The sequence below is a fragment of the Neomonachus schauinslandi genome, chromosome 9 (assembly GCF_002201575.2).
Source record: "Neomonachus schauinslandi chromosome 9, ASM220157v2, whole genome shotgun sequence".
Classification (NCBI taxonomy): Eukaryota; Metazoa; Chordata; class Mammalia; order Carnivora; family Phocidae; genus Neomonachus; species Neomonachus schauinslandi.
Genome location: NC_058411.1, coordinates 55004039 through 55016814, shown reverse-complemented (window position 1 = coordinate 55016814; position 12776 = coordinate 55004039). Strand labels below are relative to the sequence as shown.

Here is a 12776-nt window from a genome sequence, read left to right as displayed (position 1 = left end):
TCCAGATTTCTAGATGCCTGAATTGTGTCAGATAACATCTCTGTGCTGATCATGCTGTCTGCATTGCTCTACAACGGTGCCTCTTTAATTGCTATGGCAACAGCACAATAGAGCCAATATAACCACCAAGACTTGAGACTCGTTACATGAAATGTTAAACACCATTAGGAAACGGAAACATAATGGGTAGCGTGACATCTCAAAGGCTCAGAGATTCACCTTTCAGAATTCCAAAGAAAAAGGGTAAATCATTTACTAGATTTGAAACACTGATTAATGGCATTTAAATTTGTGTTATAACCCGTTTTATGCCCTTTCAAATTGTCATAAAATCAAGGTGAATCCTGAGGCGGGAGCTGCTGTATTCTTGGAAATTAGGAGAAAACGGAGATCATCTGCTACTTTGCAGTGGCAGTCTAGTGATTTCATTGCATTTCACGTCTGTGATAATGTTCCCTATCCTGAACCTTTCTTCTCCCCTGTGTGTATTGAAACCTGATTATCCTGTGATGAGATGCAACAGAAAGAGAAATGGGTGTATGAAATCCAGGTTGGAGTTTTAGATGACTAATAATGTTTTCAAACTTTCACTGAGATGCAGTTTCCTCATCATTCAATGCCAGTCCAGGCATGGAATGCAAGCTCTTTTTACCCTGATGTTTCCCACAGGCTTGATATTGGGTTGGGGCCGGGGGGCGGGGTATACACTTCAGGTTTGAAGTTGATGGGAAGCAACTGTGTAATATCTTGGCAAATATCTCAGTATCTCAGAGTTTCCTTCTCTGTGACTGTCTGTGTGAAGGCCCCAGCCCTTAAACACTTTATGCAGAATCTTCTCCTCGTGTGTACTTCCTTTAGTCCTTTCTCCTTCCTTTTCCACACAGTGAACTTGTGCTTAATTTATCAGACTGGAATTTGATTAGCTCTACTTTCATTGCCGCCTTTAAAATCCATGCCTCGGCTACTCACCATGCACATACAAAATGGGTTATCAAATTATTTTGCTAAAGATATAACCATCTACTCCCCAGATAGATTATACCTATTCCTTAGAGGCACTGCTGTCTTAATTAGTTGAAGTTCTAAATATAAACTATCTTACACTTTGATACACACATCACCCCTCCCACTTGCCACATATTTCCCACTTGTATCTGAACATCCGTAAGGAGTGCTTACAGTCAACAGAAATTCATTTTAGCAAACCACTTGCCACCTGTGTCTGCTGACTCAGCTTCAAACCACTGCTGTTCTCACTGTTGGGAATCTTCACAGCCTCTTAGCACTGGGCTGTTTTAGGCTGCTTTTTCTCCCCAAGCTATTTTCTGCAAGAGAGAATACATTGTCTTTCAGAGTTACTAGTAGTATTAACTCTCAGAATCCATGGACGCTCAGTGACATTATAGAGTCTCTGTAGGCAGACTTCCAAGTGGGCCAGAAAAGGGACAACTCAATCCATATTAGTGGGAAAATACTGAGACCTCTTTATACACAGTAATCAATCTCCTTTCTATGAAGTAGAATTTATATTCCTAAAAGAATAATTAGTATTATGGACTTACGTATTTGGGTAACTTCAGTCATGTCTTGACATGCCAAAAAGAAATGAATGATGGTGGTGAAATGTATCATTCGGGTTGTCATTAAGTCTCTGTCAAGATGCTCTTAAGTCTCCACTGTAGTAATCTGCTAGCACCTTTTAAATGTAATTTGATTATGAACAGAGACCAGGAAAATAAATGAGGAAAACACTTGATGAACTTAAGGAGTCATTATTGTTAGAATCAACAACCCTTTTTGTCCAAGTGCTACAAAATCAGAAAAATACAATATAAATAATATATATAAAGCATCATCTTATCCTAGGAAAAGCATGGGTTTTGGAAATAGATCTCCATCTTAGACCTACCTTATTTTTTCCTTCTGTGTGGCCTTGAAGGGATTCCTTAAGATTTCTTAAATTTTATTTCATCATATAAAATAAGAAAAAATAATTACTTTATATTCAGTTGTGCAAAAATGAAATAGGTTTTGGTATGGTAAGTACACTGCATAACAAGTCAATCTTAGCTTTCTGATGTAAGCTAACAAAATTAGTATTAAAACATTTTATAAAAGAAATGACATCTCTCTGTGTAGCTTTCACCTTAATTCTAAAAAATAAAGAAGTGCTAAAATATCTACACATCTACGAGTTAGATAGAGCATGACAAATATTCCATTTAGTAAACTGTTTTAATTATGTTATCAATATCTCAATCTCATTTCCACATCTATACAATAAAGAGACCACTGCTTCCTTCATGTTACCTATGCTCAGTGAATGGTAACAATTATTTTTTTAAAATAATTGTTTATTTTAGTAATTGGGCTCTTATCTGTACTCCATCAGTGTAAATAATATGGGTTTATGTATACATGTGTTGAATAAAAAGCATATATATGTATACACACATGGATAACAAAAATTACCCAGTCCTCAAAGACCCATTTTATTTGTGTAAATTTGAATATTAAAATGTATGTTGACTTAAAACTTTTCACAGTCTGCCTTCTATTGTAATTGTGAATGTGCTTGTCCTGATCAGATCACAGCCTTCTAAATTTGGTAGATTCTAGCCAAGCACCTTGCCTGTAGTGCAGATGCTAAATAAATCTTGCTGAAGAAATTAGTAAAAGAATGAGTGGATAGATGCATGAGTGAATATTTTAAAGATTTAATTTTCAGTGTACTTAGGAATTTTGCTGGAGACTATTAAAATCAAAGATCAAAGGATAATTGTTCAAGGTTATAGTTGCCTTGTTTGGAAGCTTGAATTTAGCATGTTCAATAGTGGTATCCCCTGTATATGTTTTAGTAGAGAAAAGAGTGATAATATTGTCCATTTATAGTCCTTGGAAAAAATAAGCAGAAAACCTAAAATATTAGAAATGAATATCAAATGTGTTTCATTATCTAAACTGTATTATAAAATATCATTTGCAGCACTGTGACCGTTTTGACACATCCTAACACAACTCATCAGTGTCATTAGGCATCAGCTTCTGTTCCCAGTCATTAGCCTGGGCAAAGGGACACTAATTGAATTGGTAGAGCTCCACTGAATGATGGCAAGGCAGCTCCTGAGGAGTCCAATAGCTTTCCTTTAACTCAACATATAAATTGGTACCATATTGGTTTCTGCAGAGAATAGATTATGCTCTCAGTTGGTTGTAAAATCAAAATTTGCTTGTATATCCTGTTCTAGTTGCCAAATAAATACTGATTCTCTTGAGCATATGTTGTGTAAGAGCCATGGGCTGAAAGGAGGATGCAGTACTGGAAAATCATTTTCCAGTTTTGTGTGATAGACTCTTCTTTGTTTATAAATGTGTCACTTTGTGTCTGAAAAGAATTAGCTTGAAAGAATATATAATGTAGAGAAATGTAAATATTATTTAGAGAGCTACAGCTGTATGACTATTTACTGAGTTATAGCCCACTCAAATATTATTATTAAAAACAGATCTGTGTTGTTTGCATTTAACCAGTTAGAGAAGGCAATAGAAAAATTTTTAAAAGAGTTTAACTTAACTAGATAAGAATGAGGTTAGTATGTTTGATGATCTTCATAAATTTTTAAATCATGAAATCCAGCAAAACATGACAACTACTCTGCTCTTCCCTTCACACTCATTTTCCTCAAGTGGTAAGATATTCTGATAAATATGTCAGTGATTAGTTTGTGAACTTGCAGGAAGTGAAAGCTGTTTCTTTACATGATTCCTTATCTTCCGTCTTCTAGAAATTTTGAAATCTCCACTCTGTCCTAAGATAACTTGGGAAAGGTCATTAATCATAATTCATATGACTCTTTCATTATTTACATGTCTCACTTTAGCAAAATATAAACATAGAATTAAGAAAGTGGCCCACATTATTCTAAACTTAATCTTACTTTCTAAATCACCATATGGGCAGTGAAATCATATCAGGCAGTATATATGTTGATGAAGGAAATCAGCTTATGAAATAGGATGCATGATTTGAATTAGAATGGAATCACATCTTTGAAGCGATATGGCGGAACTAAGAAAATACCTGTTTCTAAAATATGACTAAATTCTGGGCGCCTGGGTGGCTCAGTCGTTAAGCGTCTGCCTTCGGCTCAGGTCATGATCCCGGGGTCCTGGGATCGAGTCCCACATCGGGCTCCCTGCTCAGCGGGAGGCCTGCTTCTCCCTCTCCCACTCCCCCTGCTTGTATTCCTGCTCTCGCTGTCTCTCTCTGTCAAATAAATAAATAAAATCTTTAAAAATAAATAAATAAAATATGACTAAATTCTGATTAGCCACCAATAATGTGTCACTTTATAAATTCTTCCTTTGGACCCGGTATTTGGAAACATAGTGGAAACCCAGATTTCCTTTTTTAAACTTAATCATAGTTGATTATTGTATTGAAGTACACTTGACATAAAATGCAGTGATATTAAGTGTATGGTCAGTGAATTGTGATGAATGTATACACCTGGACATCGCTATTTCAAATAAGATACAAGCTATTTCCATGACCACCGACCCCCAGATTTCTTTGTGTTCTTTCCCATTCAACCATCCTCCAACTAGGCAACCACTGGTGTGATTTCTGTTACTGTAGATTAGTTTTGCCTGTTCTAAATGCACATGTACTTGGAAGCTTACAACATGTATCATTTTATATCTGAAATTCTTCTGTTACAGAAAATGTTTTTTGAGATTTGAATTAGTTTGATAGGGCTGTCATAACAAAATACCACAAACAGGGTGGCTTACACAGAAATTTATTGTTCCACAGTTCTGGAAGCCAGAAGTCCAAAATCAAGGTGTCTGGCATATTTGGTTCCTTTTGAAAGCTGTGAAAGAGAATCTGTTCTATTCCTCTCCCCTAGATTCTGGTAGCCTTAAGCATTTCTTGGCTGATAGATAATGTTCTCATTGTGCTTCCACACTCTCTTCCCTTTGTGCATGTCTGTCTTTGTGTCTAGATTTCCTCTGTTTATAAGGACACAATCATATTGGAATAGGGTTTGCACTAATCACCTCCCCTTAACTTGATAATCTGCAAAGATGCTATTTCCAAATATACTCACAATCAGGGGTACTGGAGATTAAGACTTCAGCTTTTTCTTTTTGATCAAGATATAATTGGCATATAACATTGTATAAATTCAAGGTTTAAAACATGTTGATTTGATACATATATATTGCAGTAAGATTACCACTATAGCATTAACTAACACCCCTATCATGTCACATGCTTATTTCTTTTTTTGTGGTGGGAACATTTAAAATGTAGTCTCTTAGCAACTTTGATGTTTATAATGCAATATTGTTGTCTGTAATTACTACACTGTGCACTAGATTTCCAGGACTCATTTATTTATTAGTTGTAAGTTTGTACCCTCATTTGACATCTCCCCAGTTTCCCAACCCCCCACCCAGCCCCTGGTAACTACCATTCCATTTTCTGTTTCTTTGAGACAATTTCCCTAGGTTCTCTATATTTTCAGATAAGAAAAAAATGGGGTAAGAATTGGGGGAGGAAAAGAAAGTTGAAATGAATCTTCCAGGCAACCCAGACTTTGGAAGAATGATAGGTAAGAAGCAGAAGAGCACAAGGAAAAATCAGTCACTCAGGGCTTTCAGCTATAAAAAGACTTGAGAGAGGGAATGGAGACCTCAGTCCTTTTCTTCCCATAGAGGTATGTCTGACTTTCAACCACAGAATGTCTGAGGTGGCATTGGTGAGATACAAGAAACTTCTTAGAGGAATCCTCTACCTTCATAGAATCTAGGGTATCTCAATTGCAGCCCAAAGCAAGGAAATGCAGGGATGAGATGAAAGATCAAAGAGCTCTCATTGGCCACCAAAAAAAACCTGGAAGCGGAGATATAAAGTTGGTTGAGTTCTCCAAATGTTTGAAAATCAGATAGTTCATCTATAAAAGACAGATTTTCAAAACCATCCTGGTGTTAACATCCCATGTCTTCCCAAATAGCAAATGTCCAACCACGGTCTCAAGAAGCTGCAGTGAACTGAGTTATGATAATACTGTAACAAAGGACAAACTGAGATAACTGCACAGCATAGAATGCAAGACTATAGAACTCCCAAAAGATAACATAGGAGAAAACCTAAATGACCTCGGGTATGGTGATTCTTTTTTATGTACAACACCTAAGACATGATCCATGAAAGAAATAATTGATAAGCTAGATTTCATTAACATTAAAAACTTGAGCTCCACCAAGGACAACATCAAGAGAATGTGAAGACCAAGGACAGCATCAAGAGAATGCGAAGACAAGCCAGGGACAGGGAAAAATATTTGTACAAGACACATGTGATAAAAGACTGTTATCCAAAATATACAAAGAATTCTTAAAACTCAATAATTAAAAAAAAAAAACATAATTTAAAAATGGGCCAAAGACCTTGACAGACAGACCACCTCAACAAAGAAGATATACAGATGGCAAATAAAATGTGAAAAGATACCCACATCATAAGTCATCAAGGCATGCAAATTAGAACAGTGAGATGCCAGTACACACCTATTAGAATGACCAAAATCTGGAACACTGACAACATCACGTGCTGGCAAGGTTATAGTGCAACAGAAAATCTCACATTGCTGCTGGGAATTATGGTGGAGCCACTTTGGAACACAGTTTGGCACTTTTTTTCAAAACTAAATATAAATATAATCTTACTATACAGCCCAGCAACCACACTCCATGGTATTTACCCAAAGGAGTTAAAAACTTATGTCCACACAAGAGCCTATATGCAGATGTGTAGAGCAGCTTTATTCAGAATTGCCAAAACTTGGAAGCAATCAGATGTCCTTTAGTAGGTGGATGGATAAAGGAGCTTCGGTACATACAGAAAATGGGTTATTATTCAATGCTAAAAGGAAATGAAATATTAAGCCATGAAAAGACATAGAGGAATATATTATTAAGGCATATTATTAAGTGAAAGAAGTCAACCTGAAAGAGCTACATACTATATAATTCTAACTATATGATATTCAAGCAAAGGCAGAATTATGGAGACAGTAAAAAAGAAAAAAGTCAGTGGTTGCCAGGGATGAGCCAGGGGGAAATGAATAAGCAGAGCGCAGAGGATTTTAGGACAGTTAAAGTACTCTGTACATACTGCAATGGTGGATATTTGCCATTGTACATTTGTCCAGACCTGTAGAATGTACGACACCAAGAGTGAACCCTGCTGTAAACTACGAACTTTGGGTGATTACGATATGTCAAAGTAGATGCACTGAGTGCAGCAAATGTCCCACTCTGGCAGGGATATTGATAATGGAAAGCCTGCTGTGGGAGCAGTTGGTATATAGGAAATCGCTGTACTTCCCTTTCATTTTTGTTGTAAACCTAAAACTGTTCTAAGAAATAAAGCATTAAAAAGAAGTTTGTTAAGGGGAACCTGGGTGGCTCAGTAGGTTAAGTGTCTGCCTTTGGCTTAGGTCATGATCTCAGGGTCCTGGGATTGAGCCCCATGTTGGGCTCCGTGCTCTGCAGGGAGTCTTCTTCTCCCTCTCCTTCTGCCCTTCCCACCCGCTCCTGCTTACTTGCTCTCTCTCTCTCACTCTCTCTCAAAGAAATAAATTAAAAACCTTTAAAAAAAAAAAAGTTTGTTAAATTTTTGAAAGGTAGACTAGTTTCTCCCTACCCTAATTTATGCCAGATAGGTCCTCTTATTTACTTTTCTGTTGGATGGGGACGTCAGGGGACATCTATGGAACTCTTGCCTTCCATCAAAGACTACTGCTTTCTGGAATATAGTTACTGTAAATTTATATCCTCAGCATTTTGATCTTGTTATTTAAAAAAAAAATTGATGTCCAGTTTATCCAGCTTACTTGATTGCTAGGGTGCAAATGATGTGGGGTTGGTTTTTGTTTGTTTGTTTTATAATTTTAATATCCATACCAGAAGTACTATTTATAAACAGATTAAAACACAGCAAAAATATTTTATATGTACCCACAGATACACCATTTCTGTTGTTTTTTATCCATTTATAAAGATTCAGGATTCCATCTGGTACAATTTTCCATCAACCTGAATAGAATATTCTTTATATTTTCTTATAGTGCAGCTCTTATGGTAATAAAACTCTCAGTTTGTCTCAAAATGTTTTTAATTTACCTTCATTATGAATATATAAGCCCCCACCCAGGTTGACAGACTTTCTTTTCTTGAAATGCTTGAAATATATTTTTAATTGTTTTCCATTTTGCTTTATTTCCAATGAGAAATCAGCGAGGAGTCAGCCATTATTTTTTATTTTGTTCACTTTATCTTCTTGTAATGTGTCTTATTTCTGTGCTCCTTTTAAGATTATTACTTTTTCCTTTGGTTATCTGCAATTTGATTATGATGTGTCTTGGTATAGTTTTCCTTGTTTTGAGCTTGGATTTATGGGTTGCTTTTTATTACAAATGTGCGCCTGGGTGGCTCAGTTGGTTAAGCGACTGCCTTCGGCTCAGGTCATGGTCCCGGAGTCCTGGGATCGAGTCCCACATCGGGTTCCTGGCTCGGCGGGGAGCCTGCTTCTCCCTCTGACCCTCTCCCCTCTCATGCTGTTTCTCTCTCTCTTTCTCAAATAAATAAATAAATAAAATAAAATAAAATAAAAAAAACAAATGTGAAAAATGTCTGCCTTTATGTCTACAGCCTTCTTCTGATACTCCAATTATATGCTTCTTAATATTTTTGACTTCTTAATGTTTTCCCACAGGTCACTGAGGTTTTGTTTACTTTTTTCCTCCAACTTCCTCCCTGCCCCCAGTGTTTCAGTATGGCTATTATCTATTACCCTGTTTCTACCTATAGGATTACTGAAGTTCTTTCTTTGGATAACTCTCTTCTTTCTGGTATTCTGCCTCATAAATTCAGGCCATTGGAGATTCTCTGCACTCCAGTCTATCCTCTTCAACTGCTCAAGTGTCACCTTGTTTTCCCTCCTTGTGCTATGCTTTGAAAAGTGTCTCCAGGAGCAATGATAGGGTTCATTCGTTTTTTTTTTTTTTTTTATTCACTTTTCTCAAGGATCACAATTCTGTGCTTCTTTTTTTTCCAGTGTGTGAAATCTATAGTTATAGATATATTTTGTACTTTTTGTTAGTGCTTATCGTGGAAAGGCTAGTTTAGCACCAGTTATTCCATCATGAACAGAAGAGTAAGACTATTTCATTTGTTGAGCATGACAGTTCTTACTCATTACATCCACATTGAATATGATATAAAATAAATAAAAACTATAAGAATATGTTTTATTTAGAAAACTAGGTACATTATTTCTAGAATAATTCTGTATTTTATATTGTCATCAATTAAAAAAATTTATTTTCTCCAGCTATTTTCCTTGGCATTTAAAACTACATGTAATTTATGAGAACTTTTGATTGCATATATATTAATATTTTAATTTTTGATGATTAATTTCAAGAACAAATACTTCAGATCAAACTGGAAAATGAAACTATCAAGATTTTTTAAAAATTATATTTGGATTACATTTAAATGCCTTAAGATTTTAAAAGAAAAAAATGGAATGATAGCATCTTTTGGGACTCAATGTCAAGAATTTTGATGACTACTTTTCATAAATTATCTTTTAAAATCCAATTTTACATCAAATAAAATATTCTAATATTTAAGGAGCTCAGAGCACTTGTCGTAAATTTTTAGCCTTTTTATTTTTGAGAATAAGAGCCTTTATGTGCATTTGCAGTTAGGTTGTGAAGGTTGTACTATGTTCAAGATAGTTTGTAAAGATGAATAAAATTTGATTAATGATTAATTACTTTCAAATATCATGCCACAAAGTTAACAATAACAAATATTATCTTTTATTGTTTCTACTCAGTAAAATGAAGTGCTTGCAAATCCTTAAATATATCTTTAATCTTTTGAACTTATGAGATATCTTTCAGGGTTATGGGCAAGTTTCCTAACTCCTACCCTCCAGTCTCAGCTGAATGTCACTTTTTTTGTACATCCATGAAGTTCCCTGGACATATTTCAAAAATAGCACATAATTTACAGAATTGTAATAATCTGTTGGCTTCTTTGTTTTCCCCCATTTGATTTTAAATCCCATGAGGCCAAGGAATGGTGTATTTTTCAATTTAGTGTCAATTATAGCCTGCAATACAGAGTAGATATTTTATACTTGTTTGTTAAGTAAACAAATGAGTAAATCACTTCTGTATTACAATTTGCATACAAAGGATTATTCCAGTAGGAATATGAACATTAGTGAAATGATTGGATGCTAACACTACATTTTGTATCTTTTCTTACAGGCTCTTAAATCTGATCTACAATGGAAAAATTTCTTTTTTATCTGTTTTTCATTGGCATAGCAGTGAGAGCTCAGATCTGTCCAAAGCGTTGTGTCTGTCAGATTTTGTCTCCTAATCTCGCAACCCTTTGTGCCAAGAAAGGGCTTTTATTTGTTCCACCAAACATTGACAGAAGAACTGTGGAACTGCGGTTGGCAGACAATTTTGTTACAAATATTAAAAGGAAAGATTTTGCCAATATGACCAGCTTGGTGGACCTGACTCTATCCAGGAATACAATAAGTTTTATTACACCTCATGCTTTTGCTGACTTACGAAATTTGAGGGCATTGCATTTGAATAGCAACAGATTGACTAAAATTACAAATGATATGTTCAGTGGGCTTTCCAATCTCCATCATTTGATACTGAACAACAATCAGCTGACTTTAATTTCTTCTACAGCATTTGATGATGTCTTTGCCCTTGAGGAGCTGGATCTGTCCTACAATAATTTAGAAACAATTCCTTGGGATGCTGTTGAGAAGATGGTTAGCTTGCACACCCTTAGTTTGGATCACAACATGATTGATAACATTCCTAAGGGGACTTTCTCCCACTTGCACAAGATGACTCGGCTAGATGTAACATCAAACAAATTGCAGAAGCTACCACCTGACCCTCTCTTTCAGCGAGCTCAGGTATTAGCAACCTCAGGAATAATCAGCCCATCAACTTTTGCATTAAGTTTTGGTGGAAACCCTTTGCATTGCAATTGTGAATTGTTGTGGTTGAGGCGTCTGTCCAGAGAAGATGACCTAGAGACTTGTGCTTCTCCAGCACTTTTAACTGGCCGCTATTTTTGGTCAATTCCTGAGGAAGAGTTTTTATGTGAGCCTCCTCTCATTACTCGTCATACACATGAGATGAGAGTCCTGGAAGGTCAGAGGGCAACCCTGAGGTGCAAAGCCAGGGGGGACCCTGAACCTGCAATTCACTGGATTTCTCCTGAAGGGAAGCTGATTTCAAATGCAACAAGATCTCTGGTGTATGATAATGGAACACTTGATATTCTTATAACAACTGTAAAGGATACAGGTGCTTTTACCTGCATCGCTTCCAATCCTGCTGGGGAAGCAACACAAACTGTGGATCTTCATATAATTAAGCTCCCTCACTTACTAAACAGTACAAACCATATCCATGAGCCTGATCCTGGTTCTTCAGATATTTCAACTTCTACTAAGTCAGGTTCCAATGCAAGCAGTAGTAATGGTGATACTAAAATGAGTCAAGATAAAATTGTAGTAGCAGAAGCGACATCATCTACTGCACTACTTAAATTTAATTTTCAAAGGAATATTCCTGGAATACGTATGTTCCAAATCCAGTACAATGGTACTTATGATGACACCCTTGTTTACAGGTAAGAAAAATTAACCAAATTTTTTACTTACCATGCATCTACATTAGTAGGGCTTGTTAAGGTACTACTGACTTGGTTTTTTGTTTTGTTTTGTTTTTGTTTTTTTAATTGGCAGTGCTACTCTGTGTTGTAATTACAGCACTCCACTTTTTTTTTAAAGTGTATAATGTAAGGTTTGTGAAAGGTGATTACCTGTGGGGAAATATTTTGAATGGTGTTATTTTTAGAGAGTTCAAATTTATATTTAATATTCTGCTTACTTACTTTTTTTCCCCTCATCTAAGAGATGTGACTATCAGAGAACAAGATTGATTTATTTTAAAAATTCAAAAACATACCAGAACTTACACATCCACATGAGTGTTCTTTCCTTCAAGGAAGTCACGTTGGGAGGCTATTCCATTATCCCAATGATGCTGGCATTGCTCAAAGCACTTTTGGAATTATCTTTAGAACCTTCGTCATACTATTTTGAATATCCTCAGTGGTGGCAAATCTTCGTCTTTTGAGGGTGAATTTGAATTTTGGAAACAAGCAAAAGCCACTTGGAGCCAAGTCTTGTGAATAAGGTGGGTGATCAAGATGGGTATTGCCATTTTTGGTCAAAAAAATAGGATGTAACTATAAAATAATGAGACTGATTTTTTTGAGTGATTGAGTTATGTGCATGTGTATTATTTCATATACACTGGTTCTTAAGACAGTTCCAAAGAGAAAGTTTATAAATATTTTGAGCAGTGAAAGTATCACTGGAGTTAAGTACGTAATCTCCTCATAAGGAATTCGATGGAGAATTTGCATCTGACTATAGATTTTCTGGTATGTTTTTCTAAAGTTCAGCCTCATTGATTTATAGTCACATCTTGTCCAATTTTCAGTTGGAAATATACATTTTTACCTCTCCATATAATTTCACTCATAATAGACTATTATTACTCCTAGGAAATGATGCAAAATCATGGTTTTGAAATATACATATACATATATATATATATATATATATATATATATATATA

General features: G+C 35.6%; 1 protein-coding gene across 1 annotated transcript in view; it reads left to right on the top strand.

The window, feature by feature from the left end:
• The window catches only part of LRFN5 (leucine rich repeat and fibronectin type III domain containing 5), a 132345-nt gene that overhangs the window by 104319 nt on the left and 15250 nt on the right, over positions 1 to 12776 (top strand). Inside the window, exon 2 of the mRNA XM_021701513.1 lies at positions 10356 to 11760. Within this exon, the coding sequence (XP_021557188.1) occupies positions 10376 to 11760 (1385 nt within the window). The 5' untranslated portion in view covers positions 10356 to 10375. The remainder of the gene's footprint in view (positions 1 to 10355; positions 11761 to 12776) is intronic.